Source organism: Pelecanus crispus, chromosome 14 (assembly GCF_030463565.1).
Source record: "Pelecanus crispus isolate bPelCri1 chromosome 14, bPelCri1.pri, whole genome shotgun sequence".
In the NCBI taxonomy this organism is placed as follows: Eukaryota; Metazoa; Chordata; class Aves; order Pelecaniformes; family Pelecanidae; genus Pelecanus; species Pelecanus crispus.
This window is the reverse complement of record NC_134656.1, coordinates 1,640,655-1,659,948: the sequence shown is the minus strand read 5'-3', so window position 1 is coordinate 1,659,948 and position 19,294 is coordinate 1,640,655. Positions and strand designations below refer to the sequence as shown.

The 19,294-nt window shown below is 55.6% G+C and overlaps 1 protein-coding gene across 1 annotated transcript; it reads left to right on the top strand.

The window, feature by feature from the left end:
• The first annotated feature begins 2,724 nt into the window (after positions 1-2,724).
• On the top strand, positions 2,725-18,929 carry GMEB2 (glucocorticoid modulatory element binding protein 2). The gene is made up of 9 exons (XM_075721158.1): positions 2,725-2,855; positions 8,252-8,349; positions 9,749-9,876; positions 11,347-11,450; positions 14,753-14,910; positions 16,629-16,700; positions 17,276-17,413; positions 17,954-18,076; positions 18,283-18,929. Exons 1-9 carry the CDS (start codon positions 2,725-2,727, stop codon positions 18,927-18,929), a joined length of 1,599 nt encoding a protein of 532 aa, XP_075577273.1.
• Positions 18,930-19,294: the final 365 nt, after the last annotated feature.

The window sequence follows — 19,294 nt, the reverse complement described above, 5'->3', positions numbered from 1 at the left end:
GCCCGTGCAGCCAGCCCTCTGTCAGCGGGAGCTGGGCGGGATGTCCGGAGCATCCCAAAACCGCACGCTGGGGCGGAGGCCGTCATGGGTGACGCTAATGCCGCAAGAAGGGATTTACCCCGAAAGGAAACGTAGGGATAGAGCAATGAAAAACTCCCGGCGGTTAGATTCGGTTTGCAATACGTTCCGTGGCTTCGCACGCTGACGCGCAGCACCCAGCGCTTATTGGGGTGCGGGGTCCGCGGCGGCTGCCGCAGGGAGCTGCCGGCGCAGTGCGGGAGCGCGGTGAACGGGCGGCGGAGAGCCAGCATGCGGCCGGTGCGCGGCAACCCTGCCCGCTGTTGTCACCGTTAAAACGATGGTTTGTAATAAAACCCACCCGTTTCTCTCGCCTTGCCCTCCGTCTGGCCGCCCTTGCTCGCTTTCGTCCTTCCCGCTGCAAAAACGAAACTGATTCTGCGGGTGGCTTCATGCCGGGCTGTCTCGGAGGGGCCCGGCCGCCTTTCGCTGCTCGGCTCGGATAAACCCCGTGGCTCCCACGGAGGGGAAGATCAGCTCCTGGGGTCTGCGTGGGGCGGGGTGGGAGTTTCTGTGAGGCATGAACTGCATTGCAAAATCGGGTTGGATGTGTCGGGTCGGACGTGTTGGGTTGGATGCGTCGGGTTGGATACACCGGGTCGGATGTGTTGGGTTGGATGCGTCAGGTTGGATGCACCGGGTCGGATGTGTTGCGTTGGACGTGTTGGGTTGGATGCACCGGGTCGGACGTGTTGCATTGGACGTGTTGGGTTGGATGCGTCGGGTCGGACATGTTGGGTTGGATGCGTTGGGTCGGACGTGTTGGGTTGGATGCGTCGGGTTGGATGCACCGGGTCAGATGTGTTGGGTCGGACGCGTCGGGTCGGACGCGTCGGGTCGGACGTGTTGCGTTGGATGTGTCGGGTCGGACGCATTGGGTCAGACGTGTTGCGTTGGACGTGTTGGGTTGGATGCACCGGGTCGGACGTGTTGGGTTGGATGCATCGGGTCGGACGTGTTGCATTGGACGTGTTGGGTTGGATGCATCAGGTTGGACGTGTTGGGTCGGACGCGTCGGGTCAACACGTGGCTCCGGTGGTGGCCGGGGGAAGCTGGTGGGAGCCAAGTGGCTACTCCACCACGCTCTGTGCCGCCGCTCCGGAGCGTGGCTCCTTCGGGAAAGGCAAAGGTGCTGCTGCCACCGCGTGTATGTGGGCGCGGGTGTTGCTTGCTCGAGAAACCCCAAGTTTCAGGGAGAATTAATTTCTTTCACCTTGCTTCTTTCCCACGCGATGAAAGCGTCATGCGGGCTGGCGTGAGCAGGCGCTCGGCTTGAAATAAAAGTTCTGCGGAGGAATAGCAGCGGTTCTGGGCCTGCTCGGGTGACGCTGAAAACAAAAGCGGGAGCAGAGCGGGAGCCTGAGCTTGACAAGGGGAGCGCTCGCCCAGCTACGCCCGCGTAGAGGCTGCACCGGCGCTATAGGTGACACCCGTGCGCTACCATAGGGGATGCTTTGTAGTCACCCTCGATACCTGGGCGTTCGCGCGCAAGCGGGCGCTGCTTGGGTATGTGTTGGGGGAGAAACGCAGACGTGCTTCACTCGGGCTGATTTGCAAATAAATGGTTTTATGGCTCGAGTGCATCGATTTTATCGCACTGTCCTCGTAACGTGAGCGGTAACACGCACGGGTGTTTGGAGGACGGTCACGCGTGCACGTAGACGCGTGTGTTGGTAAAGGATATTTACCTCTCCTATTTCTTGAATGGCTTAAAGCTGCTTTTAATTCTACAGTTACCTAAAATCCCCAGGAAGGCGGGCATGGGCTCAGCCGCAGGGCGCAAGCGGGCGGGAGAGGCGGGCGATGGTGTCCTCAGGGGACCGGGGCTTTCCCCGCTGAGTTACGTTGTGCTCTGGGTCTGGAGCAGCCGGGGCCGCGGTGCAACCGTGAGCGTGAAGATGCACGGCTCGTCGTGCCTTTGGCTAACTAGTTGGTCCGTCCCCCCCCCCCCCCAGGTTTCTTCTTGCCTATGAAATACTGGCTTTGCAGGGGTGGGCGCCGAAGTCGGTTTTAAATGCTGTCTTCAATCTATTGCTGATTTATTAGAAGCACACGCTTTGAAATAGTTTTCAGATGTCACTTGGTTTCTGCAGGCTTGAAGCGCGTTCTTAATTTCATTTTTGGTGTGTGACTTTGGAGGAGGGGAGAGTCCCCGTTGCTGCCATGGAGGAGGCAGCGATGAGCTCCTCCAACAGCGCGAAATCCTTCTGCGATAGCTCGAAATGCGTTTGGAAATGCGCCTTCAAACTGTGTCTCTTCATAGAGGTTTTGGTGGACGCCGGGACCGTTTTTTTGCTTGCTCTCTGCTCCCACTCTGCCCCTCGCCACCTGCGCCCGGTCCCTTCCTCCCCCTCGCCTCTGCCCGTGCCCATCGCCCTCGCCCAGCGTGCAGAGTGCGTTTGGGTCACGAGCCTCCCCTCATCCCCGCTCTCGGGATGGGGCGCCTGGGGATTCGCTAACCCCCTTCTCCTTAGGAGCACGGATTCCCCGCGGCCCCCTTGCTCCCACCGCGCCGCCGGTCCTTCCACAACCCCTTTTAGCAGAGCGACCTTTTCACGCGGGGCTCCCCCTCGTTTCTCTGCAGGCAGCCGGTGACCGAGGGCTCTCCCGCCTGGCTGCCCCTCGCCGCCTGCCCCTGCCCTCGCGATGGCGACTCCGGACGTCAGCGTTCACATGGAGGAGGTGGTGGTGGTGACGACGCCCGACGGCGCGGTGGACGGAGGCGGCGTGGAGGAGGTGAAAACGGTGCTGGTCACCACCAACCTGTCCCAGCACGGGTAAGGGACGGGGTCAGCGTACGCCGAGGTGACGTTGCTGGAAAACCTCCCACCCGGGGTCGTAGTCAGCTGAGCTGGGTGTCTTTAATCACCTACTAATTACCCCTGCGTCGCTTCTCGCAGCGGGGACCCGAGCGATGCCCAGGCAATCTCTGGTTCCTCGTTAGGTCCTTGCTGACGTCCCGGCACCGAACCAGGGCTGCGGGCTCCGCAGCTCCGAGCTTACAAAGCAGAGCAGGCTCCGCTTTTTTTTCCTGTTAAAGCTGAGTTCCACTGGTGGTTTTAAGCCGGTGTTACCCAGAAAGGAGGTTGTACTGAGGTGGGTGTTGGTCTCTTCTCCCACGTAGTTAGCGATAGGACAAGAGGAAATGGGCTTAAGCTGCGCCGGGGGGGTTTAGGTTGGAAATTAGGAAAAATTTCTTTACGGAAAGGGTGGTCAAGAATTGGAACAGGCTGCCCAGAGAGGTGGAGGAGTCCCCATCCCTGGAAGTGTTTAAAAAAAGGGTAGATGTGGCACTTCAGGACATGGTTTAGTCTAGTCTACCCTTGATTGGCTTAGAGTAGACTTCGTAGTGTGGGTTAATGGTTGGACTGGATGATCTTAAAGGTCTTTTCCAACCTAAATGATTCTATGGATAAAAAGCAATGCAACAGTTTGTTTTGGATGGATGGGGGACAATATCTTTTAAAAAAAAAAAAACCCAAACCCAACAAAAACCCCAAAACCAAACTAAAACATCTTTTCTGAGTGGATGTGGATGTTGGAATGGACAGAAATCCGGTTGGAACAGGACACCAGTAGCTAAATCAATGGTTTTCTGGTATTTATTTCATGATTGCTTCACTGAGCTGCGGACCTCTGAGATCTGAGTCTGTGTCCGCAGCGCGGTGGGTGCGGTGCAGCGGGGCTCCCCTTCCCAAGGCGGGTTCGGGGCTGTGTTTTTCGGCAGAGCTCTCGGGAACCTCCGCTGCCGGCAGCAGGGGCGAGAGAGGTGACCTTGAAACCACGCAGCGTTGTATGGAGAGGCACTGCTCAAAAAAACCCAGAGTGAATATGTCTGATTTTTTTAAAGTGCTGCTGCTTTGCCCAATTTCTGCCTTTCTTGTCGGCATTTCAGATCCGGGACTGCTGTTCGTGCGGGTCTGGTCTGTTCAGCTGCAGGTCGGTCAAGTCTTTGCTTCCGTGGCCACGGTGCCTGGGTGGTACCTTGACGGCCCAGGTAGCGATGGGCTCTTTGCTTTATTTCTCTACGGTCTTTCATGGGACGGTGCCCAGAGACATTTTAGTACTTTGCTCTTTTGGTGGGCAGAAAATCCAAGTTCATGCCTGGAGCTGGATCCGGGCAGGTTTGTCTGATCCAGAAGTTCCTGCACTTGAAATAAGTGGGTAGCAAGCGGCTGTTTATTGCTTTCCACAAAAAGGAGACATTTGTCTCCTTTCCTCAAATCTAGCCTGCTGTTTCTGCGTCGGTTCCCTGTGGCTCGGGGCGGGACACAGCTTTTACATGACAGCGCGGGTGCCATTCCTCTTGTTCTGCTGTAACTGGTGTAAAACTCAGGAGCAGGTGAACTTCTGGTAGGGCAGGGGCAGGGGCGGGCAGCGGCGAGAGCCGTCAGCGCCGGGGCGGGCAGTGGGGACGGTACGGGCAGGAGCTGCCCCGCTCCTCCTCCACGTCCCGGGTCTGCGAGCGCTTCCGAGAGCCTTTCCCGTTCCCAAAAGAGCGGGTGGTGGAGGGGAAGAAAGGCTCCGCTCCTCTTTGCTTTCTGGCCCGTGGTAACTTCCTTGGCTCCCTCGGTAGCGAAGCAGCCAGATGTGAAACTTGGGATGTGGCTCTTCTTGGTTTCTGGTTTTAATGTAGCTCTGAGCTTTTGCAGACCCACGTGCAGCAGCACGGTGTTGTCCGGGAACGTGGATCATGGCAGAGGCTGGCTCAGTCGCTTTGGTTTCCTTTCGTTCTCATTTCCCCTCCTATTTTTTTGAGGGAAAAGCTTTTCTCATCCTCCCAGTGTCCCCTGGACGATCAGGAGCAGGACAGCTCTACGCTGCGGAGAGAGGATGGTTTTTATTTAGTCACAGCTATGAGCGGAGCGTATCTTAGCATGCATTAGGAGATTCCCTGAGGATTTCCCATGCAGCTCTCTGGAGGAGGGCCGGTGGGCAGGCTCCTCACTCCCCCGGGACGGCAGCGGGTCCATGGGAAGCACGTGGATCTCGGGCTCGTGGAGCAAAGCCCGCCCGACGCCGGCTGCTGGGGCTCCCCTCGCCGAGCAGGGCTGTGGGGCTGGTGGTGGGTGGCAGCACGAGCCACCCGCGGGCTCCCCGTAGCCTTGGACGGTTGCCTCCGCCGGGCTCCGCTCCTCCCGGGGAGCCGCCGTAGCGGCGCTGGCTCCCTCTCCCTCTGCTTTCCCTTTGCAGCCCCAGCTGGTGTAAGGAAAGCGGCTGCAGGCACGGGCTGGGATTCCTCGGCTTTGGCTCGGTCACCGCTCACATGGGAAGCGGGCTTTCAACTTGTGTGGCACTTAAAAGCCAAACTCAGCTTGGAGGTTGATGTCTTTTTCTAGTGCTCCTTTGGGTATGGTTTTGCTATTTAAAAAAAAAAAAAAATGCGTACAACCAACGGTTAAGAGCTTAATTAGTTCCTGTGTTTTTAAGATTGACTGGAAAAGGCAGAGGGGAATGGGAAAAAAGTAATAATCAGCAAGAAGCTTTTCTCTTTCATCTGCGATGGGAAGGGATCTGTACTTGATGCTCTGACGAGGTGCTTGTATTTCTGATCAGCATCCCCAGCGCAGCTTTCTGGTGGAGACTTTTTTTCCCTCTCTCAAGTTTCCAGGCGAGGCAGGAGCGGAGGAGAAGGGAGACGCGAGCCCGCTGCTTTATCAGCACGCGCTTTCTTCTCTTCCTCCCATCTGGCTTATGGATCCTCCTGGGGAGGAAGATGAGAGCCATCCTCCCCCGGCTTCGTCATGGCAACTGGCGAAGGCAGGACCGGCTTGGTGGGATGCACCGCTGGGGCTTGGAAGGTGTTTGAGTTTGTGGAGAAACTCACCTTTTTTTGTGGTTTTCTCTTCCCCTCCGGTTACATCTCCGTGGCAGATACAGACTTTGGTTGCTAGAATTTTTCATACAAGCTGTTGAAGTCAGTTTGTTTGTTTTTCTCTGGAGGATGGGGGTTTAAGATGTGGGCTGGGTTATTTCTCCCAACCCAATCATGCCTTTTAGTCATTTTTTTGGAGCGGTGCGAACGCGATGCGTTCCTGGAGGGAGCTCTGTTTCAGGTGCTGGCTTTCTGCTGGGCTGTTTCTTTTTGACAAGGCGGCCGAGGTTTTTGGGCTGGTGGCGGGCGGAGGCAGGTCGGGGTCCGGGCTGCGGAGTGCGTGTCGGAGGTGGCTGCTGCCTCTTGCAGCCCTGGCGCCCTGCTGATGCGGTGTTGCTGGCTTTTGTCCGAATGCATCTGGAGAAATACAAGAACCAAGCAGCAAACCGACGAAGAAAAACCAGGTTACAATTCTTCCATTTTTCTCGTGCCAAACTGCCGCTTCTGTAACGTTCCCCTGTGTGCAAATGCGTTGGCTCCGAGTTTACCTTTTCCAGTCCTTTTACGTTATCCAACGCCTTCCCCTCCCAGGGTCTGCGTCGCTGGTCGCTGCGAGCCGCAGAGGCAGCGTGGCATCCCGTGGTGCCTTTTTTCCGCAACTGGGGCTGCCTTCAGCTCTCGCTTCTCTGAAGAATGGGCTTAAGCTGCGCCAGGGGAGGTTTAGGTTGGAAATTAGGAAAAATTTCTTTACGGAAAGGGTGGTCAAGCATTGGAACAGGCTGCCCAGAGAGGTGGGGGAGTCCCCATCCCTGGAAGTGTTCAAAAAACGGGCAGAGGTGGCACTTGGGGACATGGTTCAGTCTGGTCTACCCTTGACTGGCTTAGAGTAGACTTGGTAGTGTGGGTTAATGGTTGGACTGGATGATCTTAAAGGTCTTTTCCAACCTAAATGATTCTATGATTCTATGATTCTAAGCAGCATCTCCCGAGTTATTCACCCGGTGAGGCTGAGTTGCCACCCACGCCGGTTCCCTTATCTGGGTGCTGCTCCCCGCCAGGTACCTGCCCTGCAGCTGGCGAGGGGAGGGATGCTTTGAAGCTGCAGTTCCACCCCGGAGCCGTGTGTTAGGAGGCCAGGATGGAAAAACCAGTTGCTCTTGAATCTGCTTGTCCCTGTGGCACCGCGGACGGGAAATGTGGTTGCCAGTGAGTCACTAGGACCATTCTTTTAATTCATCCGTGGTGCCAAAATGGGGTCATTTTCAGGTTTAAACCTATTTTCTCCTTACAGTCGTCTTTAGGAAGTTTATATGCTGAAATATGTGAAAAGTTAACTGTTGCTTCCCCACTCTTGCAGGACCTCAAAGAGGTCCAGCACGCTTGCTATGGTCATTAGCCATCTTCAACAACAAAACCAAATGCACAAAAACCCATTAGGAACGGTCCCTGCTGGGAGCTGGCCGTGACGCACGGGGCGGATCCATAAGGGTCCCACCGTGGGCTTCCTCCCTTGCGCAGGAGCCTCCCAGCCGAGGGGGTGAGGAGCGTGTCCCGGATTGCGGCCCTTCATGCCTTTCCCATCTGAGCGTCCACCAAAGCTCGTTAGAAGGGCTTGGGGCTTTGTACGCCGCAGCGAGAGCTGGAACGGGCGAACAGTGAGGGTGTGGATGCTGTGCAGGACGGGCTGTGTGTCTCCATCTGCAAAGCACCAAGAGAAACCGGAGGTCTCCGGGGTGGGGGGGATGAAAGCGGTCGGATAGCCAGCTGTTAGTTAGTATCAGGGGTATACTGAGTGGTAAGAGGCTCAGAGATCGGATCACGAGGGTCTGTAGCTCACGTTATGTTATCTCTGCTCACAGATCCACTGTTGGGGTTTGTCGAACTCCTTTGTAGCGTTTGCGGCTCCTTGAGGTCCTGCTCCTGGGAGCATCCCGCTTACCGGGGGGACTCAGCCAGTCCATCGCCCAGACAGCGGCAGCATGTTTCACATGTGTTTTTCCTGGGGAAATCTTCTCAGGCAGAGCTGCCAGAGGCTGGCAGCGACTTCTGAGCGAGGGACCGTGCTGACAGCATCCCTCCACGCCAGCTCCCCTGCACGGGCTGCGCTGGGGGCAGCTCCGTGGGGCTGGGATTAAAAGGGAGGTGAGCTGCTGGCAGCCGTCCTGCCTGCCTGCTGCGGGGCTCTTCAGCTCCATGCGGAAAAACAGAGCTGAGCCTCTCAAAACCAGAGCCGACTTTTAGCTCTTGTAAGAAAATGCAGTCTGCGTGACGTTGGAAGCAGTGTCTCCGTGGGGCATCGGGTGTGGGGGGGTGGCACATCCGCGTGGCTTAACTCTGCCTCTCCGACTCTCTTACCAGCGGTGACATAAACGAGGACACGCTGGAGACCGAAAATGCAGCTGCTGCGGCTGCTGCTGCCTTTACAGCCTCCACGCATCTGAAGGAAGCGGTCCTAGGTAGGTTCAGCCCGTGCCATAGCCCCTCGGCTGAGCCGTGCCAGCTCCACCAGAGCTGCGCTGGTGCTGGACGAGAGGGTTCGGGCACTGCTGCGAAGAGCTGCCGGCTGGGACCGGGGATGTGCTCCTGGGGATACCGGGGATGTGCTCCTTGTTCTCCTGGGGGTGCCAGGGATGCTCTCCTGGGGGTGCCAGGGATGCTCTCCTTGTTCTCCTGGGGGTGCCAGGGATGTTCTCCTGGGGGTGCCAGGGATGTTCTCCTGGGGGTGCCAGGGATGCTCTCCTTGTTCTCCTGGGGGTGCCAGGGATGTTCTTGTTCTCCTGGGGGTGCCAGGGATGCTCTCCTGGGGGTGCCAGGGATGCTTTCCTTGTTCTCCTGGGGGTACCAGGGATGTTCTCCTGGGGGTGCCAGGGATGCTTTCCTTGTTCTCCTGGGGGTACCAGGGATGTTCTTGTTCTCCTGGGGGTGCCAGGGATGCTCTCCTGGGGGTGCCAGGGATGCTTTCCTTGTTCTCCTGGGGGTAACAGGGATGTTCTTGTTCTCCTGGGGGTGCCAGGGATGCTCTCCTTGTTCTCCTGGGGGTGCCAGGGATGCTCTCCTGGGGGTGCCAGGGATGCTTTCCTTGTTCTCCTGGGGGTACCAGGGATGTTCTCCTGGGGGTGCCAGGGATGCTTTCCTTGTTCTCCTGGGGGTACCAGGGACGTTCTCCTGGGGGTACCAGGGATGCTCTCCTTGTTCTCCTGGGGATGCCAGGGATGCTCTCCCTGGCATCACGGGGAGCCTGGAGAGGCGCAGGGGCTGGGTGACGGGAAGGGAGCTGGCAGCTGCTGCCTGGGCTGCTGCTGCCCTCTCCTGGTGCAGGATGAGACCCCGTCCCTGGCCAGCGCTGGCTCCTGCCCTTCCAGCCTGCGACGGGGATGGCAGTTCTGCAGCAAACTGGCTGGCTTTGGTTACAAGTAAAAGTGAATTTAGTGAGCAAAGACCGTAACCAGCTGGGCTGGAGTTGCCTTAAACAGGTTGCACTCTAAAACCAGAGATGAATGTATAACTACCTGAACAACATCGTTCCTTTCATTTTTATCAAGAGTTGAATTTTTTCAGCCCTGGCCACTGACTTCTCAGATTTCACACGTTCAGCTGTGGCCAGATCAGTATAAATCTGCCTGTGCTGTTTTGCCCGAGAATTTGGGGTGGTTGGATGCTTTAGTAGCAAACTGCAAGTGTATGGTGGTCACAAACCCCAACACACCCCACCATGCATCGTCTACTTTTTTTTTTTTTTTTAATTCTGAGCTTCAAAACTGCTTTATCGCTCTGTGTGTGCATCAGGGTGGTGAATCGGGGGCTGCAACTCACATTTCTTTTCGATCTGTCCCTTCCTCTGTTCCCTGTGAGAAGTGAAGATGGCTGAAGATGAGGACAGTTTGGAGGCAGAGATTGTCTACCCCATCACCTGCGGGGACAGCAAAGCCAACCTCATCTGGAGAAAATTCGTGTGCCCTGGGATCAATGTGAAGTGTGTGCAGGTGAGAATAAAGGTCCCTGGCGCTGGACTCATGCCTTCCCATGCCCACGTTGCAGGCTCACCTGGCCTGTCCTGCTTTTGATTTCCTTTAGTAAGCTGCTTTGCATTAGAACCACATTGTGGTGGGAGAGGAGGAAATTCTTGGTACTGTTGTACCTGATATTTGTTTTTTCGGCCAAGTTGAGCAGTCCTGGGTGGAGAGATGCTGCCTCAATTTAACCACATTATTGGAGAGTTTGAGAAATTTGGGTACTTGCAGCGTCCGCTCAGTTTGAGAGAAAGTTGAGAAGTTGTTGAGAAGATTATTGGTAAGGGACCTATTGAATGGTTAAAATTTGCATGAATTTGGGGAGCAGGGGCAAACTTTCATTTCCAGGACCGTACCGTGTGTGATGCTGTCGTAAGCAATCGCTGGCATTTATACACGGACTCAACAATCCCCTGCTGAGCGAGTGTCTCCTCTGGGCTCTGTTGCAAGAGGGCTTTCCAAAGGATGCTCCTTGCCCTTCATAGGAGAGATGGTCTTTTCCGTCCCCGAGGCAGAGGACAAGTTCGCTGCAGATAATGCTGCTGCCACTGCCTAAAATCAGTCTTCTCTTTGCACTGAAGCCCACGCGCTTCTTCAGAGAAGCAGTTTCTCATGCCGTAATGGCGAGCGAGCTCTACGTTGGTCAACATGGGCATTGAAAAGAGGAAGCCTAGACTTGGGAAATCCTTTCCGAGATGGGCCGTAAAGCAGCTCTTTAGAGGACTGCCCGATTCTGCACGTTGCTTTTAGGTCAGCTCATGGGTTGAGGCACAGCTGGGTGTGAAGGGCAGTAAAAGAAGGGGGAAGAGCTGGCTGCTCATACGGTACGTGCCAACTCCCTAAAGCTGGTTTTCGGCAGAAGTGGGTGTGTGCTGTGAGAGAGGCCAGAGGTTTCGCTGATATCGATGGTTGGGCTCGGTAGCAGGAGGTCAAAGACCGAATGGGCTTCTCCTTCCCTCGCTTACGCAGGGCATAGCATGTCCCTGGACCCAAATGTCGCTGGCAGAAGCCCAGCTTTTGTTGTGAGTCTGCTCGTTAGTGGGAGCGTGAGCAGCTCGCTGCTGTTAATGATACTTTGCATAAGCTACGGGTGTTTTTTCCAGCTGCCCTGCCTGGGCTGGGCGTTTAGCAAACTCCTCTCTGCTGCACACACCCCCAAACCCTTGGCTTTGAGCAGCTGTTAACTAACCATCCATGAAAGCAATATTTGGCTTTAATTTTTTTTAACTCGGTCAGTGTTCTCTAAGGTGGGGAAGTGCGTGTCAGCCATCTGTTTTGGTGCTATTATTTAAAAAGCACGTTGAGGCTGCGACGCAGCTCCACTGCTGGGCACCGGGAGATGCCATGCAGGCGGCCTGGCTCCGCTGCTGAATCACGCTCGCGGGGCATGCTCTCGTTATTTTATGGCTTGTCACACTGATGATGCCCTTCTGCCTCTTGCAGTTTGACGATCACCTAATTAGTCCCAAGGAGTTTGTCCACTTGGCGGGCAAGTCAACCCTGAAGGATTGGAAGCGGGCAATTCGGATGAACGGGATCATGCTCCGGTTAGTCTCTTCGTTTGTATCTGCAGGGCAACAGCGGAAACTTCTTCATTCTGGAGGATAGCCAAGGGCCAGCCTTGTTTAATATCTTTATCGATGATCTGGATGAGGGGATTGAGTGCACCCTCAGTAAGTTTGCAGACGACACCAAGCTGGGTGGGAGTGTCGATCTGCTGGAGGGTGGGATGGCCCTGCAGAGGGACCTGGACAGGCTGGACCGAAGGGCTGTGGCCAACTGTGTGAGGTTCAACAAGGCCAAGGGCCAGGTCCTGCACTTGGGTCACAACAACCCCATGCAGCGCTGCAGGCTTGGGGAAGAGTGGCTGGAAAGCTGCCTGGCCGAAAAGGACCTGGGGGTGTTGGTTGACAGCGGCTGAACATGAGCCAGCAGTGTGCCCAGGTGGCCAAGAAGGCCAACAGCATCCTGGCTTGTATCAGGAATAGCGTGGCCAGCAGGAGCAGGGCAGGGATTGTCCCCCTGTGCTCGGCACTGGTGAGGCCGCACCTGGAATGCTGTGTCCAGTTTTGGGCCCCTCAGCACAAGGAGGACATTGAGGCGCTGGAGCGTGTCCAGAGAAGGGCAGCGGAGCTGGGGCAGGGTCTGGAGCACAGGGCTGGTGGGGAGCGGCTGAGGGAGCTGGGGGTGCTCAGCCTGGAGAAGAGGAGGCTGAGGGGAGACCTGATCGGTCTCTACAACTGCCTGAAAGGAGGGGGCAGGGAGGGGGGTGTTGGGCTCTTCTCCCAGGTAGTTAGCGATAGGATGAGAGGAAATGGGCTTAAGCTGCACCAGGGGAGGTTTAGGTTGGAAATTAAGAAAAATTTCTTCACAGAAAGGGTGGTCAAGCATTGGAACAGGCTGCCCAGAGAGGTGGGGGAGTCACCATCCCTGGAAGTGTTCAAAAACGGGCAGAGGTGGCACTTGGGGACATGGTTCAGTCTGGTCTACCCTTGATTGGCTTAGAGTAGACTTGGTAGTGTAGGTTAATGGTTGGACTGGATGATCTTAAGGTCTTTTCCAACCTAAACGATTCTATGATTCTATAACGGTGGGGTGGGAAGAGCCTTTGGCACGGTTGTTCTGCTGCTGAGAGAGCAAATGCACCACTGAACATTTGTCTTAACAGCCTGGCCCCAAATGTGGTCTGCCCAATGGCTTTGCTTTATCCTTGTGCCTAGGGAATAATTTGGGGCAACAAATGCTTCCCTGGTCTTTTTAGGACTTGAACCACACCAAGTTCCCAGCTGGCATAAGGCCATTGAAAATTTCAATGGCCAGTGGTGGTTGGGCCATGCTGTCTACAGGTTCTCAGTGTGACCTACCAAATGGAAGTCTGGTCATGAACTAACGCTCCTGCTGCAGTATGTCTGCTTTATAACACCTTTTTTTTTTTTTTTCCAAGAACTTATTTAAAGCTTATTTATGCAAGCATTTCTTTTCTCGAGTCTTAACTACGGCAATTTAATTCTTCTATGGTTTTCCTGAACACCAGCCTGAGACTGTGATTTAATTAAAGTCTGTCTCTGCCTGTAGGCAGGATAAAAACGCATCACCTCTTTCCCCAGGAACTGTCAGTGGCTTTATGCTCTTTTCACAGGGTGACGTTGCCTTTGCCTGTATTCTTCTGCTTCAATGCAGGCATCTCCCATATTCCTTCTAAGCAGCTTTTGCTCCACGTAGATTTTGCATAATAGGCTTATACTTTTGGCAAGGCAGATCTTTTAAGGAAAAAAACAACTTCACAAGGAATGTGTGAAGGCAAGCCCAGCAGCCCATGGGAGCAAATCCTGGGAAGCTCAGGTCGGTGTTGGCCAGCAAAGCCCAGGAATGCCTTGGAGACAGCTCACTTAGACTGGGAAGATCACGTATGCCAATGTTGCAACCTCCTTTGCTTGAGCTGAGAGACCTTACTTTAGTTTATAAATAGGGTTATGCCCCATCTCTTTTTATGTGGTGTAGAGTCAAAAAGGAAGAGCCTTCTTGCTCTCTCAGCCCCGGACTGCGACGTCAGCCGAACTTCTCCTGGGAGTTGCAGGCGTGCACGGGGGGAAGGTGCTGGTGGGACCAGACTGGGACCTTCTCTTCTCCTTCCTCTCTCCTCCCTAAACAAACCAGTTCATCAGTCCCAGTGAGGGTTCCTAGTTAAAATCACAGACCCCCGTGCAGAAGAGCCTGCTCAGAGGTGGGACTGGCTCTGAAACCAGCCTGTTTGGAGGCCACGCGTTGCCCTGCTGTTGGGAGGTGGGAGAGCAGCAGGACGGGGCAGCTCTGCCTCTGCCATCGGGAGCCCCACGGGTGCGTGGCCACGCTCGGGGTGGGTGTGTGTTGCTTGTACAAAGGTGGGGGATGTCCTCATAGAATCATAGAATCGCTTAGGTTGGAAAAGACCTTTAAGATCATCCAGTCCAACCATTAACCTACACTACCAAGTCTACTCTAAGCCAATCAAGGGTAGACTAGACTAAACCATGTCCCGAAGTGCTCCTCCTCGGAGCAGGTCAGGAGATGCCAGGGAGGAGGACCCTGTTCAGCATCACAGGGCGTGGATAAAACTGCTGCACGGGAGCATGGCCCAGGGTGACGGGGAAAAGCTCTCCCCACTTTGCTGCCGTTACGGGAATGGCAGTGTTGGGCTCTAAGCGGTACGTTTTCCCTGAAGGCTTCTAGCCAGCAGAAGATCTGCTGTGAGCAGTGTGGTTTGTCCCGATGCTTCTCAGGGCATGTTTAGTTTTACAGGGATATAGCCTTAGGAAAAGCTCATGTGTGTCTTGAGCCTCTCGGCCCAAGTTGAGTGCTCCAGTGGTGAAGAAAAGGACTTTGTTGGACTAAGGAAATCCATCCTCTCTGGGTTGGACTTGGAGAGGAACCTTTTCAGAGTGCTGAAGCCCCGCTCCCCCTCCTCCATCCCGCGGGAGGATGCGGATGTGGCAGGGAAGTGGTCAGAAACAGGATCTGCTCCAGTCCTTTACCACAGCTACAGCACGACGGGCTTTTTTCTCCCCATCCCAGCCTCCTGCAAGGCTTTACCACCACTGGAGTATTGCGTGGCTGTTGGATTTGTGCGTGTGGCCAGGATGGAGCGGGCCGTGGATGCTGCTTTAATTAACTCTTAGTGCTGCCCCTAAGGTCAGGACACAGGGGGACTTGTCAAGGGAAATTCAGACTGTTGCCTCTGCCTGCTCTCCTGGCTTTTGCTTTTCATCTGGGACTTCGAGAAGTTTGGGGGTGAAGGCTGCCACGAGCTGCATCTCGGAGCTCTCTGCTCCCGCTGACGTGCCTGTCCCTGTGCTTGCTCCCTGTCTTTCAGGAAGATCATGGACTCGGGAGAGCTGGATTTCTACCAGCACGCGAAGGTCTGTTCCAACACCTGCCGGAGCACCAAAATCGACCTGACCGGAGCCCGGGTGTCCTTAACCAGCCAGTCATCGACGGAGTACATCCCTCTCACTCCCGCTTCCACGGATGGTACGTCCAGCCGTTCCTCGCACCCGAAACAGGGGCTTTGAAGCATTAAAGCACGACGAATGCCGCGTAACCAACGCCCCTTACGGGTGCCTCTCTTTTTGGCTTGGCGGGTTGTTTTATCCTCTGCTTTCTCTCCCTGCTCTGTTGCAGGATTCCCCATAGCAGAGCTAGGCAGAGTCGTTGTTAGAGCATCTCGGCAGGGATGCAATAACTCACCTAGTTGCTCTGTAACACTGCATGACCCGAAGAGCCGCCCTTCTGGCCTCCTGCCTTACCCCAAACTGTGTAGCTGAAGCAGAAGACTGCAATTAATCTGTAAGAAAACAGTAGTTGTTGCTCGATGAAGTTCCCTTCTGTCCTCGCTGCCGGTCGGGCACTGTGTCCGTAGTGCTTGTCCCGGGAGGCAGGGATCAGCCTGGCTTCTCCTGCCGTGCAGGGTGCCAGGGTAGGAGTCCCTCCTCCCCCTGGCTCTAACCTGAATTCTTCCAGAATAATTTAGGGATTTTCATTTAAGGCTCCCTGGTTGAACTGTTACTGGGTTTGTCTGATGAAAGATTAAAGAGAACCAGGGGATACAACAGATTTTTTTTTTTTTATCTGCACTCATGCATGTAGTTTATAAAACTGGATTTAAATGCTGTTGCGGCCACATAGCTGTTGCCCTAAACTTAATTTGACCTATAGTTACAGGCAACTATTTTATTGGAAAGCTGTCTAATTTCTAAGTACTTTTATACTTCTGAGAGTTCAGAACAGCCCCCAAAGAGCCCCCCACCCCGAGCTCCTGATGGTGTCTGTGGGAGCACAGCAAGGACAGGGCGAGCCCCTTTGCCGGCTCTGCCGAGCGCCTTCGGCACCACGGCCCGGTGTTGTGGGGAAGCCGGTGCTGATGCACGGTGCAGCGTGTCCTGAGCCCTCCCGTTAACCGTGGACATCAGCTCGCTAACGGGGGGACGCTTCCCGCGCTGCTGGGCTGCGCTGGAATAAGCAGAGCCCTGAAGGCTGCAGAGTAAAGGAGCAGAGTAATTGGATTTAATGGCAGTGGCTGAGCGTTACAAATGCTCCTTCCGCGCACCACCGCGGGCCTCTGGCCGGATTCCCGTTCCTCCCGCTCCTGCGCACGGCTTAAATGACGCCGGTTCCCCTGGCTCTATGGTAACAAAAACCGCTGAGATTTGGCAGAGCTGGAGGGAGGGAGGGAGCCAGCCCCCCTGCACCCCTGCGCAGCAGGAGGATGCTCTCCCCTTCCAGGCTTTCGAAACCCTCCGGCCATCCCAGTCCTGCAAACTGTAAGCTGGGCAAAAAAGGATTGCCAAAAAAAAAAAAAAAAAATCAGACTCTAAATCTGTTTGACTTTTGCCCTAAGCCATACTCGTGTGTACGCAGGGGGGAACGGGAGGGAAGCGCTGCTCTTGGGCGTGTGTTCTTGTGCAAGGGTTGCAGAAGTAATCCCTGGGGTATTGCACTCCAGTGTGGAAAAAATAAATACTGCTGGCACAGCAACTGCGTGCGGCTTCACCGGCCACTTGGGCATCTCTCTCCGTTCAGCTTTGAGAGCTACATTCAAATAAAAGCACTCCTATGCCATAAAAAGGAGAAGTTGCAGAAATGCAGCAAGGGAGTGCTTCCCTCAAAAGCAGCCCATGAAAAATACAGAGAAAAATCAGGACTTGGGGTTTTTTTTTTTTTTTTCTTTTCTTTTTTGCTATTGGTTGCAGTGAACGGATCCCCAGCCACGATTACCATAGAAACATGCGAGGATGCCAGCGATTGGAGCACCAGCATCGGAGGTACGGCTTGGGATGCTGCCGGGCTCGGGGCGTCTGGGGCAGAGGATGGAGGAGGCGTAGGGAAAAAGGGAAACGGCAGGGATGAGGAGCAGGACCTGGCTGCCCAGAGCAGCCCTGCTTGAGCCTCCACTGGGATTATTCGTTTGCCACTTACGGGCGCGTAGGGCTGCGTTATATCCCGCCTGTGTGCGGTCTGACGGCGCCATCGTCTTGGGATGAAGTTGTTTCTAAGCACTGATATGTCAAAGCGTTGGCCAGATGCTTGGTGTGGCTCTAGGGGAGGAAAAAAAAAAAAAATCAGACTGGTCATAAAAATCATTCTTGCTCCTCTGTGTGCTTTGAGCAACGGGCTTTTCTGTAGCATCGGTGTCCTGTTTGTGTGACAGAGGATGGGGACCATGTGTCCTTTTCCAGCTGCCCCTCCTTCGGGCACAGCTCCCACTGGGCTTTGCCCCAGCACCCTGTACCTGGGAGGCTTCACCCTTGCAGGGGCCAGAAGGGGAACCCAGAGCGGAGCACCGTTCAACGCCCCCGCCGAGGATTTTGAAGTTCTCCCTTGCTTTCTCTTTCTCCAGATGACACCTTTGCTTTCTGGCGAGGCCTGAAGGACACGGGTCTCCTGGAAGAAATAATCCATGAGTTCCATCAGGAGCTACTGGAGACCATGAAGGGCCTGCAGCAGCGAGCGCAGGATCCCCCGCTGCAGCTCGCTGGTAAGGACCTGGGCACGGGTGCTCAGAGGCGTCTCAGGAGAGGGGCTTGTGGATTTTTTTTCTCCTTAGGGATGTCTGGGTGGCACTGTAGGGACGTAGTTCATCGTAACTCAATCCCATTCCTGGCTGCTCCCTGGGGAGGCTCTCGGCTGTGCTCGGGGATGCTTCAGGTGGCCTCGGTTCTCCAGTTCCCTGTGCCTGCGGCTTCCTGCCTGCTGGCTCTGGGTCTGGACAAGCGCTTGGCTTGGGAGCTGAGGTGGAATTTAGGCCATCGGAATAGCAATGCAGCACCCAGCTACTGTGCCAGCAGATTTCTTATCACCGCTGCTAAGCAGGAGAGGACTGTTTATACGCTAGTGACCCCTTGCACTTTCCCATGACTTCTCCTGTCTTCTCTTCCCCAGCCTCTTGCGTTACTCTCCTGCAGACTTTGGCTGTCTCAGCTGAATCTGTTTGCTGTCCTGTGGCTTTTTACCAAGCCTTAAATACTTTGCGTAGGGGATTTTTGCTTTCCTTAAAGATCTGTGTCTTGTTTTTAAGATGCTGTTTTACTCAACAACGTAGTCCAGAACTTCGGTATGCTGGATCTGGTCAAGAAGGTGCTGGCCAGCCACAAGTGTCAGATGGATCGCTCGAGGGAGCAGTACACGCGGGATTTGGCAGGTAAGCCTGTGGGACGCGCCGGTGCTCCGGCACTTCTCATCACTGCCAGCACGTTTCCTTTCTGCGTAAGAAAGTGGGATTTGTGTTAAAGCTGGTGCACGCTGGTTTAAGCCGCAGTGGGACCGGCCGTGCTGCTCCAGGCATTGCCACGGTCCCTGGGAAGCTCATCCCAGGTCCGGGCTGAGCCAACCCTCTTCTCTCTCCAGCTCTGGAGCAGCAGTGTGACGAGCACCGCAAGCGAGCGAAGGAGCTGAAGCACAAATCACAGCATCTCAACAACGTCCTGATGACCCTCACGCCTGTCTCCGTCCCCACGCCTTTAAAACGTCCCAGGCTGACCAGGGCCACCTCCGGACCAGCTGCCATCACCTCCCAAGTCCTGCCCCAGCCGGCGCAGCTCGCCGTCACCCCCGGCGTCCCCGTCTCCCAGCTTGCCAACCTCCCTCTCGGCAAAGTGGTCTCAGCCCTCCCGCCCTCGGTGCTGGGGAAGAGCCCGTCCCAGCCTCCCGCCGCCAGCTCGCCGGCCTCCCCGCTGCTGGGGGGGTACACGGTACTGGCCTCCGCCGGCTCCACCTTCCCCGGTACGGTGGAGATCCACCCGGACGCTTCCAACCTGACGGTGCTGAGCACGGCCGCGGTCCAGGATGGCAGCACGGTTGTGAAGGTGGTGAGCCCCTTCCAGCTGCTGACGCTGCCGGGACTCGGCACGACCATCCAGAACGTGACACAAATGGCTCCCGGTGGGAGCACGGTCGTGACCGTCCCGTCCGGTGCCACCGAGGCCGCCGGGGACGAGCACGCCGCCGCCGCCATTGAGGTGACCGCAGTGGCTGACGAGGCGGAGCAGAAGTGAAAGGGGGGGGACTTGCCTGGAGGGACACTGGCCGTGCCGCTCTGGGTGGAACTGCCTTTTCTCTGGCTGCGCTGCGGGAGGAGGAGCGGTGTAACGAGGGGCACGGGTTAACGAGACTCAGAGCAGCTCACGCCGGTAACGAGGAGGTTCAGGTCAGAGGGAAGGAGGGGGAGGAAAGACGCTCTGAGAGGAGAAAGGCAAAAATGCTCTGCCCTGTTTGGAGGAGAGAAGAAGAAAAAGAAAAAAAGCTTAATTTTTTATAAAGCTTTCCTCCCCCGTTCTCTTGGAATAGTTATTCCGTTCTAGCTCCTCAGCCCTGCCTCGTCTGCAGGCGTAGCTGGAGCAGCGTCCATTAGAGGAGCGGG